Source organism: Gigantopelta aegis, chromosome 12 (assembly GCF_016097555.1).
Source record: "Gigantopelta aegis isolate Gae_Host chromosome 12, Gae_host_genome, whole genome shotgun sequence".
Lineage (NCBI taxonomy): Eukaryota > Metazoa > Mollusca > Gastropoda > Neomphalida > Peltospiridae > Gigantopelta > Gigantopelta aegis.
In genome coordinates this window covers 23,087,424-23,103,133 of record NC_054710.1, presented here as the reverse complement: position 1 = coordinate 23,103,133, position 15,710 = coordinate 23,087,424, and the positions used below count along the sequence as shown (strand labels likewise).

At 37.6% G+C, this 15,710-nt stretch overlaps 1 protein-coding gene across 1 annotated transcript in view; it reads left to right on the top strand.

The window, feature by feature from the left end:
• The first annotated feature begins 1,512 nt into the window (after positions 1 to 1,512).
• LOC121385900 (scavenger receptor class F member 1-like) overlaps positions 1,513 to 15,710 on the top strand; it is a 231,507-nt gene continuing 217,309 nt past the window's right edge. Inside the window, exons 1-2 of the mRNA XM_041516691.1 lie at positions 1,513 to 1,578; positions 14,633 to 14,696. Coding sequence (XP_041372625.1) covers positions 1,513 to 1,578; positions 14,633 to 14,696 — 130 coding nt within the window. The remainder of the gene's footprint in view (positions 1,579 to 14,632; positions 14,697 to 15,710) is intronic.

The window sequence follows — 15,710 nt, the reverse complement described above, 5'->3', positions numbered from 1 at the left end:
CATGTGTGTGTGTGTGTGTGCGCGTGTTTGTGTGTGTGTGTGTGTGTGTGTGTGTGTGTGTGTGTGCATGTGTGTGTGTGTGTGTGTGTGTGTGTGTTTATTGACACCACTATAGCACACTGATTTATTAATCAATGTCTACTGGATGTTAAATTATTGATAATTTTGACCTGTAGTCATAGTGGAAACTTGCTACATTTTTCTATTAGCAGCAAAGGATATTTTATATCCACATGCCCGTGGATAAGACAGCACATACCAGTTGTGGGTCATTGACTGTTGGATGGCGGTGATCCAATCAGAGGATATGTCACAAAAGGTGTTTGATCTTACAATTAAAAAAGCCAGGCGATTCCTATTCCGACTGAGCTAGACCCCACCTTTCTCAAGCAATGAACACAAACTACATGTACAATACTTAGTACGAGTTTTCAGATATACATGTAGACCCATACAAATTCACGCAGCATCGATCAGTTCCACCCAACCATTTAGTTTGCAGATTACCTGCCAATGCTAGATCCAGCAAATATCTTATACTAGTCATATACAGGGTTTCATGAAGTGTAAAAATTAACAGGAATATCATTTATTTTTGACATCATTGTTTCTTCTAGTTTCCATTCATGTGACATCAATTTACAGCCCCCCCCCCCTCCCCCCCCCCCCCCCCCCGGCCATCTATTCTAAACAGTCCTGACATCGAGCTACAATTAGATAAACCAATAGCATTACAAATCTGGACAATACAAATACATTTTGTACAGGATGTCACGTGTGTTACCCACAGTTTGTGGGGAAAAAAATAATGATTTATAATACATCTCTTGTGTAAGAAGCCTTCACCAGACGCCTGCAGAGAATGCAGCTTGACATCAAATTTTCTCACAGCTTTCTGCACGAAATAAATCTTGTACTGTAAAAGTAACACATGTGTACCACCACCCCTGAAAAAGGCACAGTATGACTGAACTATGTAAACGGTTTAAATGGATTATTTTACTCCCAAAACCTATGACTAGACACAACATTTATCATCCTAGCTTTAATATAGAAGCAGTTATTGCCAATAACATGAAATGGTGGCCATCGTGGATGCCATCTTGAATTCTGTAACACCCTCACTCACCTTGCCATTTTGAAAATAACAGCTTGGTATAGAAAACATATTTATTAAAAAAAGAAAAAGAAAAGAAAAAACAAGAAGAAGAAGAAAACCAAAGCGGGCAGATTTGGCTAATTTGTTAGTGTTATTTAGCATTAATTAATCATATCCCCAAACTCAAAACATAGGGCTCAAAGAAGGAACAGTGTCTTTTATTTCGACCACTTGTTGCCAAAATGACCCGTTTACAGAAAACAAACACATGCATTTCATCTTTCTATGCCATGAGCTTTCTAAAAAGAAAGAAAAAAAGGTCATAAATCCCGCAAGGTGATGTGCCCGATCATGGTGTCACGTACTGTAGTGTGTAAATATACTAACCAACGTCATTGTCATCACATGAGCTAATGACGTCATATCTATCCTGCATTTTGAAGATACGGGTTAAACATGAAGCGTCTTATATTTGTAGGGTAAGTTTAATTAATCATTGAACTAGTGAAAATACCAAGGCAGTGGCGGATACAGAAAATCCGTTTGGGGATGGGGAGGCAATGAAATGAGGCGGAATGCCAAGGGAACTTTGGGGGAAGTTTAGAAGTGGATGGAAATTAATATATTATAAGATTATTAAACAATGTTGTTTACAATATGGAATTTCATACCACGAGTTTCGTCAACGTCCCTAACTGCGTTATGCTTCAAATTCCGTTCACTTTGTTTTCTCGTGCACGATTCGCGCAATCAACATCCGATTTGTTGTCATCGGCATGTCGTTCATTTATGAGGTTTTCCTTCACAGTTCAGGAACATTTTTATAAACAATAAAGTTGAGAAAAGTAAGTATCTCAATACAAAACTTTACAAACCCCTAAAACCATTAATTTTACTAAGTCGTTTTTATTTATTCTTTAAAATTACCGATATCGGGTCCACATGACTCGTAAACATTGACTTAAAATGGAGAAAGATGGATTAACTTTCGGTGCGGGTCACATGACCTCACACGTGCCAGATCAACAAGGCCAAAGAATTTAATTTTTACGCCTTTTAAGACCCCTGCTGTTAGAATTTGTTTTCAATTATTATAGGCCTATTCGATCTGCAAAAGATATGCTACATTTTTGTGCCTCTGTTGTAGTGAATAGTATTCATAATCCATTCATAACAGTTGTTAATTAAGAATCAATTCATTAAAAAATTTTTTTTTTACAAACTATTCGCAGGTATGAACGTAATGCCTATCAGTATTGACATCAAGTGTGAGCGATGTGTGTTGGTAAAACGCGGACCAGACCAGAATGCTTGATAAATTGAATATTTCCTTTAAAAAAAAAAAAAAAAATTAAGTGTTCGGCAACTGTACATAATTAAGAAACATATATTTTTTCACTGTGGGTGCCTTAAACATTGAAAATGACGAACCGCACATGCGCAGTACGATACTTTTTGTAAACGCATGCGCCTGAACGCAGTTAGAAACGTCGAACCCTTTTTCTGTTTAACGGAGCGTGTTTCACTTTTATTTGTTAGAATAGATTTGTTTTACGTCTACATTGTTGATTTTTTATGTTACTTGATTGCAATTTATTTTGTTTCACGTATTGTAGCTGAAACATGTAGAATAGTATTTCCGTAAATATCGTATTCGTGTTTTTGTCGTTAGGTGAACGCAGTTTGGGACGTCGATGATTCACGTTGTGGTGAAAATCCGTAGCCTATTGGACGAGAACCATCTCCACCCCACCCCCACCCCCTAGATCCGCCTCTGTGAGATCAACAATATTCACTTTTCACAACAATTATATCTTACAGTATTTTCACTCCAGTCTCCAATAGCCATCTGTTCAAATTCACATGATAGATTATTTCAAAAATAATCAGGCGCGGATTCAGGTCCGGACCCCCCCCCCCCCTTCCCCCATTTTTTGTCAAATAATATATATTACTGAATACACCAAAAACAACAACTGCTTTTCGGCCCCCCTCTATTAAAACATTCTTGAACCGCGCCTGCTAGTTTGTTTTTTGTTTTGTTTTAAACTAAAGTCCGAACCAAATTTTAAACAACTACGATAAATTACTCTCCTATCTTTAATTACCGTTGCATTTCCCCCAAGTTAGGCTTCCATCACAACGCTATGCAAACGTAGGACAAAAGTAGGAATTAAAATATAGAAAAAGTAGGATAACAATTGGAAAATAGAAGGAAAAGGCAGGACAAAAGTAGGACTGAAACAGTACGTAGCGATATTATTCATGTTCATACTGGATAAACGATTGTGTTAAATCCAAAAAAGTGGTATTATTGTGAATACACTTAAATATGTTTTATGTGGTGCTCAGTTTGTAGCTACATGTATATGTTTTGTTATATCCAAAATAATATGAATCTTATGTAACGGTCACGTTATACAGTGATTTGTATTAAATTGTTTTTACACTATATTAAGAAATACATCTATTTATAAGTACAATAATGTTGATGCACCTAGCTTGTAGCACACTAAATTAGATTAACATGATTACTTTAAATTTTCCATAACGCATTATGAAAGTGATTCGTACACATTGTAAATTGTAATATTAGTTAGCTACTGAGTATTTGAAGCAATATCATAAACAGCTAACAGAAAAATTTACAATTATACTGAATTTGAAAACTGTTACTAGAACAATTTACAATTATACTGAATTTAAAAACTGTTACTAGTCCTTATTTTTCAGACTTAAACTTAAACTTAAACTTAAACTTAAAGGGACATTCCTGAGTTTGCTGCAATTTTTAAGATGTTATCGACTGACAGAGACTTTTTCACGGCTGTAATTACATATTAAATATATGCACTCAACATTTTTTATTTACGGTTATTTGGCGTCAGACATATGGTCACGGAACACACATATATTGAGAGAGGAAACTCGCTGTCGCCACTTCATGAGCTACTCTTTTCGATTAGCAGCAAGGGATCTGTTATATGTACCATCCCACAGACAGGATAGCACACACCACGGCCTTTGATATACCAGTCGTGGTGCACTAGCAGGAACGAGAAATAGCCCAATCGGCCCACCGACGGGGATCGATCCCAAACCGACCGCGCATCAAGCGAGCGCTTTAACACCGGGCTACGTCCCGCCCCTTAAAGGCGCTCTGTCACGGATGGTTGACCTAATTAATGACCTAACAAAGTATTATCTGGAAATATATACATTTGATTTGTCGCTAAAAGTACTTTATTTAACATATACATAAATAACATAACCCACTTATTACTGATATTTTGTAAAAAATAATTGAATTATGTCAACGGTCCATAATTCAGGAAAAAATAACGGCTATTTGGAGCGAAGAGGTGTGACGTATTATTTTTGTATTTACGTAATGGGTAACCCCCGAATAACTACGGCGTCAAAACGATTTACCAAGCTTGTGTAACGAGAACGCTTGACCGTCCTCTGTGACGTAGGGTAAATAGAAGAAAAAAACCCCAATGAAAATAAGTTAATAAAAATTAATAAAAACATGTACTGAATGATAATAAGCGTATGTATTAATTTATTTTATAAACAGAAACATGTTAAACGTCGACAATCCCGACTGGTTAGGCCTTTGCATCTATAGGTAAATTTATCGTTAGTCGTACGCAAAAAAAACCTAAACATCTAGATCACAAACACCTTCATTTTCCACCTTATTAAATTCATTAATATGCAAAATATGCCATAACAGCTGACTTGGAATAGGAATTGTTAAATTTTTAAAGAATACTCTAAACTAGACGGTCTTTATATACGATGTGACTATATATACGACGGCCGTGCATATAGCCACCGCGACCGAGGGCTGACAATTCACAACAAAAATGTATATAAGCGGTAAATAAGTACTCGACTGATCCATACTACCGAACCATCTGGAACAGGAGGAATACATACTAAGTACTGTACGAACAGTACGTTTTCTGAACAGGGGAGGGGGAGTATATGAATCTAGCGGACCCTTTTGTGAACGGTTTTCATAGACACATGAATAGCGTAATATTGCCCCTACAGTACTAAAAAAATAAAAATAAAAAATAAAAAATAAATAATAATAACAATAATAAATAAATAAAAATTACAAATTATCAGCTGCTGAGGTAGATTATCTGAAAGAGAAACTAACTGCGGACAGTACACATACTATCAACAGGGCTTGAACTTAATAATTTTAAACCGATTTAAATTTTGAGGCTGCTTACGTACATTTTTTTTTTTATTAATTTTACCGCAAAATATATACACTGTATGACTAAAAGGTTATTTTCCTGTATTTAGTCATATTCGAAATGCGCAAAATTGCAAGGGGCAATAAACTCAAAATACATATTTTTTTATACCAGTAACGCTGAGACGACTCCCAGGTTCCCTTCTAAATTTATATAATGTTTCTGTAACAACCGCCCCCACCCACCCCACGGCGACGTGACTTTACCAACATGATAATACATGCAATAATAATAATAATAATAATAATAATAATAATACACAGTTTCTACGAACATGATTAAAAAACATTAGGTAGGGCCAGTCTAAAAAATGTTTTAATTAAAACTACATTTGTACTCTTTTTAACCTTATATATATATATATATCTATATATTAAAGTAGAGAAAAATAATTAGGGTAAGCCCCCCATCTCCTTTTGGTTTTTTTAGGTAGGGTCGGTTTCAAAAACATTTGTACACCACATCTTCATTATTCTATGTCTATATTATTTGTATGTATGCTATTTGTATGTCTAAAAAACAAACAAAAAACCCCAAAAGAAACCACAAACAAACAAACATACGCAAAAAAAAGAAAAAAAAAAGAAATCTTCTTCAAATTGTGTATTAGGGGCTGCAGAAGAGGTGAGCGCCGATAGGGCCATGGTCTCCTCTTTTTTCCTGTTACTGTGCTCAAAAGGCTGGAGATGCCATAGGCCTTATGTTAACATCTGAACTTTTAAATTATTCCGGGAGAACATGCCTCCGAACCCCTACTCAAATATATATACTCTCTCTCTCTCTCTCTCTCTCTCTCTCTCTCTCTCTCTCTCTCTCTCTCTCTCTCTCTCTCTCTCTCTCTCTCTCTCTCTCTCTCTTACACACACACAACACACAACTGACAGCACACTACTAGTACCCCCACCTCTACCCCCTCTTTCAAATACACTCCGCTGGCCCAGTACATAATTAAAAAAAATATGTTGTTTCTAAAACACTTTTTCTTTTAGTTTTATGAAATTATTGATTAAAAATAAATAAATAAATAAATTATCGACAACAAACATGATCAATACCATGGGGGACGAATTTTAATGCAACATGATATGCATATAATACATAAGAAATGGATACATTTTGTGTTCATGGTGTTTCCTTTTCTTGTGTAAGGCTGCGAACAGCCATCATATTAGTTAAATTAGGATATTTATTTTGAAAACACAAAACATTACCCCTTAAGATATTTAATTTAGAAATCATTACTCCTCAAATTTAATCATGTTCATGGGTGCAATTCCTCTCGGTCTCTTGCCTCTAATTCTGATTATTTTGAGGGGTGCGATTTTTCCCTCCTCTGTATTTTGAAGTGTAATTTCAACCACATACCCCTCCCCCCCAAAAAAATAATCTCATAAGCATTTTGAGGAGTGCGATTTTTAGTACTCCTGGGGTTTTCAAAAAACGAAGGTCTGCCACCTAAAACACTTTTTCTTTTAGTTTTGTGAAATATTTATTAAAAATAAATAAATAAATAAATAAATACTCGACAACAAACATGATCAATGCCATGGGGTGTCGGACGAACCCACCAATCCCCCACCAAAAGGGAGGGGGGGGGGGGGGGGGGGGGGGCGGTCGAAATTACATTTGAACGGAACTCATCAAATGCGAGAGCCGAGGGCTCGGAGCCGTAGACTGGGCGGGGGGGTTTCTAGAGGGTAACATGGGTTTGGCGCCATACCCAAATATGTTTGCAGCTTTTATTTAGGGTTTTTTTGTTTACCTTTTGACAAAATTAATTAATCTTATCATTACTGTATGCCTTTCTTAACCCTAACCTTGAACTTAACCCATTTTCTTTCTGGGGGAAGTCCCCCATACCTCCTGTTGACTGTGGTTGAAATCAATTCCATAGTGCCATACCCAAAAATTTCTTTCTAGCAGAAACACTGATGTAGAACCCCTTGCCAAACAATGTGATGACGCCAGTTACACTCGAGAATATTACACAAACGTTTATTGCGAAATATACGTTAACAAGTTGCATCACGTTGTGGTATGCATGTAAAATGGCCTGATCACAAAGCCACGACAAGAAAACGTTTGTTTTCAGTCGTACTAATGTATTTATAATGAATGATACTTGGCGAAATTGTAATAAACTTAAGCCTACTGGAACACCTTGACTTCTAATCAGCGGTTATTGGAAGGAAGACTTTTTTTTATTTAACGACGCACTCAACATATTTTATTTACGGTTATATGGCGTAAGACATATGGTTAAGGACCACACAGATATTGAGAGAGGAAACCCGCTGTCGCCACTTCATGTGCTACTCTTTTCGATTAGCAGCAAACGATCTTTTATATGCACCATCCAACAGACAGGGTAGTACATATCACGACATTTGATAAACCAGTCGTGGTGCACTGGTTGGAACGAGAAATAGCCCAATGGGCCCACCCACGGGGATCGATCCCACACCGACCGCGCATCAAGCGAGCGCTTTACCACTGGGCTACGTCCCGCCCCTGTGGTTATTGGATGGCAAACGCAGTTATATCGACGCATGGTCACAGATGAAATCTGCTGTCGCCACCTGGCTACTCTTTCCAAATAGCAACAAGGAATCTTTATGTGCACTTCCCACATCCCACAAACAGGATAGCACAACCGACGTCCTTTGATGGACCAGTTATGGATCACTGGTTGGGACGGGAAATAATCAAACGGGCCCACTGAGGAGGATCGAACCTTCAGCAAATGGAACCTCAGATAAACGTTCTTTCTACTTCCCGATCCCTAACTTGCATAAGATCATATCATTTCATTTTATAAATACAGAGTCGAGTTGCATTTACCTCGGGTGCTGTTGGACGAATAATGTTGCAATCTCATTCACATCTATATCTTTGTCATATTGAATATTTAGGAGCGCCAAATTAGAAAGGCGACCCAGTCCCATAGACGCATGTATGTATGTATGTAGTCGCCGGAGTGTGCTAAAGCTTCGTTCACACTCACACGAACTAACCGGTAATGTGCATGCGATCTTTAGCAGAACGAAGATATTTGAAAACATCTTTTTATTATATAACATTTAGTGAAATATCTTAAAATGTCGCTGAAATAAAAATGTTATCAGTCACTCAGTGAATATTAATCATCGGCTATTGGATGCCAAACATTTGATAATTCTGACTCGTAGTCAACAGAGGAAACCTGCGACATTTTCTTAATGCAGAAAGGGATCTTTTATATGCACTTTCCCACAGACAGGAAAGCACATACCACGGCCTTTGTCCAGTTGTGGTGCACTGGTTGGAACGAGAAAAAACCCAATCAGTTGAACTAATTCACTGAGGTGGTTCGATCCTGCGACGCAAGCACCTCAAGCGAACGCACAACCGACTGAGCTAAATCCCGCCCCTCTGACGAAAAAAGAAGAATAAATAACTGGAGTTAATCTATGCTTCCTGTATTGAATGGATGTTTAACGACACCCCAGCACAAATAATACATCGGCTATTGTATGCTTCCAGTCTAATCTGTAAACTAACTAATATTGTTACGTGATATGTTGTCAGTTTAGACTGTGTTGACTTTCTGAAGATCTTTATGTATCTGTTATCTTGTAATAAAATGCACTTTTAATCTACTCAGGGGCGTAGCGTGAGCTGGACCTGTGTGTGTGGGGGGGAGGGGGGGAGGGTCGAATATTAACCAAGTGAACCTTTTCTATTTTGTTTTTGCACCACCAGAAACTCCATATGTATAAACCTGTCTGTTTTAGTTCTGAAAGCGGACCATTTGCTTCTGAACCCCCCCCCCCACCCCCCAGCCTACGCCCCTGCTAATTATGTCTTTCTCTTTTTGTCTCGTATATAATATTATTATTAACCATACCGCTATAACCCCCCCCCCCCCCCCCCCCCCCCCCCCCCCCCGTTGGCTACGGACCTGAATTTGCAGCTTTATAAACTATAGTTATTAGGGTTTCCCTGCACCATGACATTTTATGATACGTTGTTCTGTGACGTACTTAAATAAACTTAGTTACCATTGTATTTTCAATCGCCGCGCACTGGTTAAATGATGCCACACGTAACCTAAACTATAGACGGGTTTATTGGCCAGTGACGTCAAAGTACTGTGCGCGGCCATGTTTAGAATCACGTGATTGGTCCGCCATTAAGGGAGTGAAACTTGCACAATAATAACATTAGAAGGCATTGCATCTGGTTGCATTTTCAGTATTTATGACCTTGTTAGTACATTTTCTAAAAGCAAAACCAATATGTCGGATAATTCAACCTCATTTAAAGAATGTAGATTCATATCAAAGTTGGTGGAAGTGTGTTAATAATTAAAAACGTAAATAATAAAGCATGTATATACACGTGAAATTCATACAAAAGCATAACGAATAATTTAAACTTATGCAAGCAAATATAATTTCCCTGGACACCTGTATAGCCTAATATATTGAACTTTAAAACAGTATTTTAGCGTCTGCTGACATGGGTATCAGATGACCCCCTCCCCAGCCTATGCTCCTGTTTTGTTTGTACTTGTCTTGGGCATCGTCAGTGTCAAAGGGGTTCGTTTTGTAATTAACTAGTATATCGAACAGTTAGGCCTAATGACTAACCAGAGGCGAGTGTTCAGGGTAATTTAATGTTGACTATTGTGGATGATTAATTGAATTTAATTTGCTTTTCTAGAAACAAAAAATAATGATTTTTTAAATATTTATAATAATAAAATAATAACAAATAAACAAATAAACAAATAAATAATAATAATAATAATTTAAAAAATTACATTTGACAAAGTGGGTGGGGGTGCGATTTTTGATGTGGCCTGCATGCGTATTACGTCAGTAAATTATTTATTTATCATTTATTTACACACATTTAACACCATAATAACTCATATTTATATATAAAAACATAATTAATTAAAAATAAGAGAGCAATATTTGGAAGTGTGAACTGCGTCCCTCTTCAACCCCATGTGATCACATCTGGAATATCCCAGAGCTAATAATAGTAACAGCTAAACGTTGACAACTAGATCTAAGGTCAGTCTTTCGTTTTTTAAAATGCTAAACCACGTTTTCTACAAACGTACATAATTGAAATGTGTTTTTTTCTATATTTTAGGATATATTCAGTAAAGTTTCACTTAATAACAATCAAACTCATTTACTTGCGCGTGTTTAATTTGTTCACTATGCTTTTGTATTGGCGTATATAGGTGCTTTATTATTTATGTTTTTAATCATTGACAGATTTCCACCGACATTGATATGAATATACAATCTTTGAATGAGGTTGAATTATCCGAGAGACTGGTTTTGCTTTTACAAAACGTTCCAAGAAAATCATAAATACTGAAATTGCACCAAGATGCAATGCCGTCAAGTTATTGTTGCGTGAATTTCACTCCCTTAATGGCGACCGTACGGTTACGCCATCTATCGTTAACGTCATAAACTGCTGGGCGACAATCGGAAAAACCCGTCTATAAACAAAGTGGATTTTAGCGGATTTTGGATATGATGTTCTACAAAACACAGCGCTTCTAATAATACCAAACTCATTTCTATACCATTTTGTTTTCTGGGTTCAACCTTTTTCGCCTTCAACGACCAGACTATACGGTTGACGACAGTCACTCTTCGCACCCTTGTTTTTGCTTCGTACACAATAAATATTAAATATACAATAGTAATATTTTAATATGATATATTTGACGAAAGGCACTTTTTTTTATCTTTTCTTTTAAATTTTAAACTTAATAGCGAGTGAAATTACCTATACCAATTGAGTCCCTTCATGATGAGAATGAATTTTTTCCTTTAAAAAACCCCGAAAACCCCACAACAAAAAGTGAAATCGCGTTAAGAAAAACAACAAATAATGAATGCTTATTTGCGTCTATACACTTTACGACAATCTGACTGGTCGAGAGGTGCTGACGTTTTTGTTCATATCTCAATGAAGGGAACAAAAATAAGTCACGCCTAAAACTAGCAGAAACTAGCTTATTGAAAGTACTAGTCCGTGTGCTGAAGGGGCCCACCTTGCACGCACCACCCCCCCCCCCCTCTCCGCCCACGAATTGACTAAACTATGTTTTTCTAACAGCTTCTGACCTATATTTTAGGATTATGAATGTTAACACTGGATAAACAGGGACACACTATGGTTTTGGAGGGGTTAAAGTGAACCATGACGCAAGATTTTTGGAATTAGAGTTATGGGGTAGGGATAACAAAGATGGACATAACTTAAGTTTAAGATGACAGAATACTCTGTGACCACTCAAAATATTGGTATTGGTGGCCTATGTCCGTTGGTGTGTATATTATAATTATTATTTAGGTCACCAAAGTTCAAAAGGTCACAGATTTCAGGCAATGCTTAAAATCTGACATATAAGCATTTATTTGATTAGTACTCTCTTAATATTCAATTATTTTTGTGTTAACAACTTGAAAACTGTAGAGGACATATCTTTCAACAAATCCGAAGTGTTAGTGTTCATTTATTTTGAAAATTGTGTTTGCGTGACAAATAGAAAAAGGTCGTATTTTTAACGTTAATAAAAATGTAGCTGTAGCTAAGGCGAAATAAAAATGGTCATATGTCTAAACCAGATCAGTGTATACTAGCGAGCTAACATTACACATATTGATATTGGTGAGATGTACAGGCATACCAGTGACAGATTCAATTGGGGTCAATAGGTAGATCATCAGAGGTCAAAAGGTCACGGATTTCAGGCAATGCTTAAAATCTGACATGTAAGTATTTATTTGATTAGTACTCTCTTAATATTCAATTATTTTTTGTATTAACAATTTGAAAACTGTAGGGGACATATCTTGCAAAAAAATCCAAAATCTTCGTGTTCATTTATTTTGCAAAGTAGTGTTTGCGTGACAAATGGAAAAAGGTCGTATTTTTAACGTTAACAAAAATTTAGCTGTAGCTAAGCGTGATGTAGCCATATGTAAAGATGTCTTAGGGCTATTGACATGCTTCAAACTGGTAGAATTCAGCGTGATGTAGCCAATATGTTCAATGTTTCGCCAGCAGACCCAAAATGTTGATGGTCGATCCAATTAGCAGGATCGATTCATCAGAAATGGAGCTCAAACAGCGACTCAAATCAGGGTCTACGAAATGGAGCTGAAACAGCGACTCAAATCAGGGCCTACGAAATGGAGCTCAAACAGCCACTCAAATCAGTGTCTACGAAATGGAGCTCAAACAGCCACTCAAATCAGGGTCTACGAAATGGAGCTCAAACAGCCACTCAAATCAGGGTCTACGAAATGGAGCTCAAACAGCCACTCAAATCAGGGTCTACGAAATGGAGCTCAAACAGCCACTCAAATCAGGGTCTACGAAATGGAGCTCAAACAGCCACTCAAATCAGGGTCTACGAAATGGAGCCCAAACAGCCACTCAAATCAGGGCCTACGAAATGGAGCTCAAACAGCCACTCAAATCAGGGTCTACGAAATGGAGCTCAAACAGCCACTCAAATCAGGGTCTACGAAATGGAGCTCAAACAGCCACTCAAATCAGGGTCTACGAAATGGAGCTCAAACAGCCACTCAAATCAGGGCCTACGAAATGGAGCTCAAACAACCACTCAAATCAGGGTCTACGAAATGGAGATCGCCACAGTGTAGAAACGAGGAATTGTCGATGGTCTCGTGTAATGTTTTCTGACGAGTCCAGATTCACTCTGCACTTCTTGGATAGGCGTGGTCACGCTTGGTGACATCGAAATGAACGCCAAGGAAATTTGGCGGTGGTTCAGTTATGATGTGGAGTGGCATCACTATGATTGATATATTGTTTAAGGAAGGGTCACTGGTCAGTATTACTGACCAGCAATGAACCCTAACCTTTTCCTCATATAGCATTTTTGGGACGTGATCGAGAGACATGTACGGCGACGTCAACAGCCGCCGGCTACTTTAACTGAACTTGGCCTGGCGCTGCAAGAGGAATGGGATAGACTTCCTCAAATCGTCATTGCGAGATTGTTATGTAGCATGCAACGTCGAATAACCAAATGTTTGACGAATTGTGGGGGTATTACCCATTATTGATAAAAAGACGTGAACGTTCAATTCTCACGTCATCCCTCAAAAGTCGTTTGCAGCAATACAATCTACTGCAACATGAACTGTTGGTTGTCATGTCTTCCCAAGTCCTTCATTATTACCATGCATCTATGCCTAGACAGTTATACCTCTAGATACTTCTTTAATTGGATATTAGTTCCTACATTCCTCTAATTTTGTTGAAGAGTATATTAACCATTAATACGCACACCCGGCAGCAGCCCCTTTCAATAATGTTCTGGTTAAGTACGTAGATATATGATGAAAGTCAGGGACGGGTTTCTTCCTGTACTGTAGTGTGTGTATTAGTGATTAATATGCCAAGTATTTGTTATTATCGAACTCGAAAATGATCAATATGTTATTAAGAAATGACTAGGTTTTGCTTCAATTTTGTTTTCCAACGTGCACGTTGCCGTGACTGTTGTACACTAGTTCCCAATCAGAAAGGCAGTAGATTAAAGAGCATCTGTTTCATATACTATAGCCAGAGAAAATTCAGCCGTGGCTGCACAGACGGAAATCAACGTTGGTGTGACAGTGACTTTCAGCCGTGGCTGCACAGACGGAAATCAACGTTGGTGTGACAGTGACTTTCAGCCGTGGCTGCACAGACGGAAATAAACGTTGGTGTGACAGTGACTTTCAGCCGTGACTGTACAGACGGAAATCAACGTTGGTGTGACAGTGACTTTCAGCCGTGACTGTACAGACGGAAATCAACGTTGGTGTGACAGTGACTTTCAGCCGTGACTGTACAGACGGAAATCAACGTTGGTGTGACAGTGATTTCCAGCCGTAACTGCACAGACAGAAATAAACGTTGATGTGACAGTGACTTTCAGCCATGCCTATGCAGACAGAAATAAAAGTTGGTATGACAGTGACTTTCAGCCGTGACTGTACAGATAGAAATAAACGTTGGTGCGACAGTGACTTTCAGCCGTGACAGTACAGACAGGAATAAACGTTGGTGCGACAGTGACATTCATCCGTGATTACAGACAAAAGTCAAGGTTGTGTCAATGTACTCATGTTTTGTTGTCTGTGTTATTGACTCATGCACACAATCACATCTTGTTGTTTAGTTTAGAATAAAATTAAAACTACATTTATTTTATTTATAGACACTGGAAATGAAGTTATCAATCCTGTTTGTTGCTTTCTTGACTACCGTCAAGGCTGATCTAGGTAATGTACAATTATTAAATATGTTTATCATATACTGACACAGACATGTATTTCCATTAGCTTAATTAAGCTTCAGACTATAACTTCTAGCTTTAGGTTTTAGAATAACTTAGGTACTGGGCATTAAATTCAACAAATCGGATTACCAGTTGTAGGTATGGGCAACCGACTTGAGAGACTGCCCACTACTTCTTTGACATGATAGGCGGTATGGGCAACTAACTTGAGAGATTGCCCACTCCTTTGACATGGCAGACGGTATGGGCAACTAACTTGAGAGATTGCCCACTACTTCTTTGACATGACATGTGGTATGGGCAATTGACTTGAGAGATTGCCCACTACGTCTTTGACATGACATGTGTTCCTAACACGAATTCCCTATGACATAGGATATTCATACTGCTAAACATATCCATTAGTAGTTAACTGTAATCATTACAGGTGTTTGCAGATGATGTTTATTTACTTGATACTTAATGACTGATTTCCGAAATTGGACTAGTCCGTTAATACAACTAGGAAAGAAAGGGCTGGCACGTTGAATTATGAATACCACTTATATAGCCCGGCTGGGAAGCTCTAAACACCAAATTAGGATGTTAAGTCTTCTTTTTTCTTTTGTTTGGCTGATTATACTTGTTTAGGATATCTATTTCACAAATCTGAAGGATGCCATCTTGTCACCTTTGGGCATTTTGAGATTTTAATAATATATATATATATATATATATATATATATATATATATATATATATATATATATATATATATCCTTTTTATTGTCAGTAACAGGTAATATTGTCCTGGTGGTAGATATAAAATTAGGAAGGATTCATGACGAATGTTCTGGGAATTAAGTTTTAAAATGTTTTCTACATCACTCACACCTGCCGACCTAAATAAGTTCGGGTTACCCTTCCGAGAAAGTGGGCATGGCCCACAAAGTGCCTTTTTTTTTCAAAATGGCCACCATTGTAAATATCCACAAATCATTAAAAGCGACTTACACTA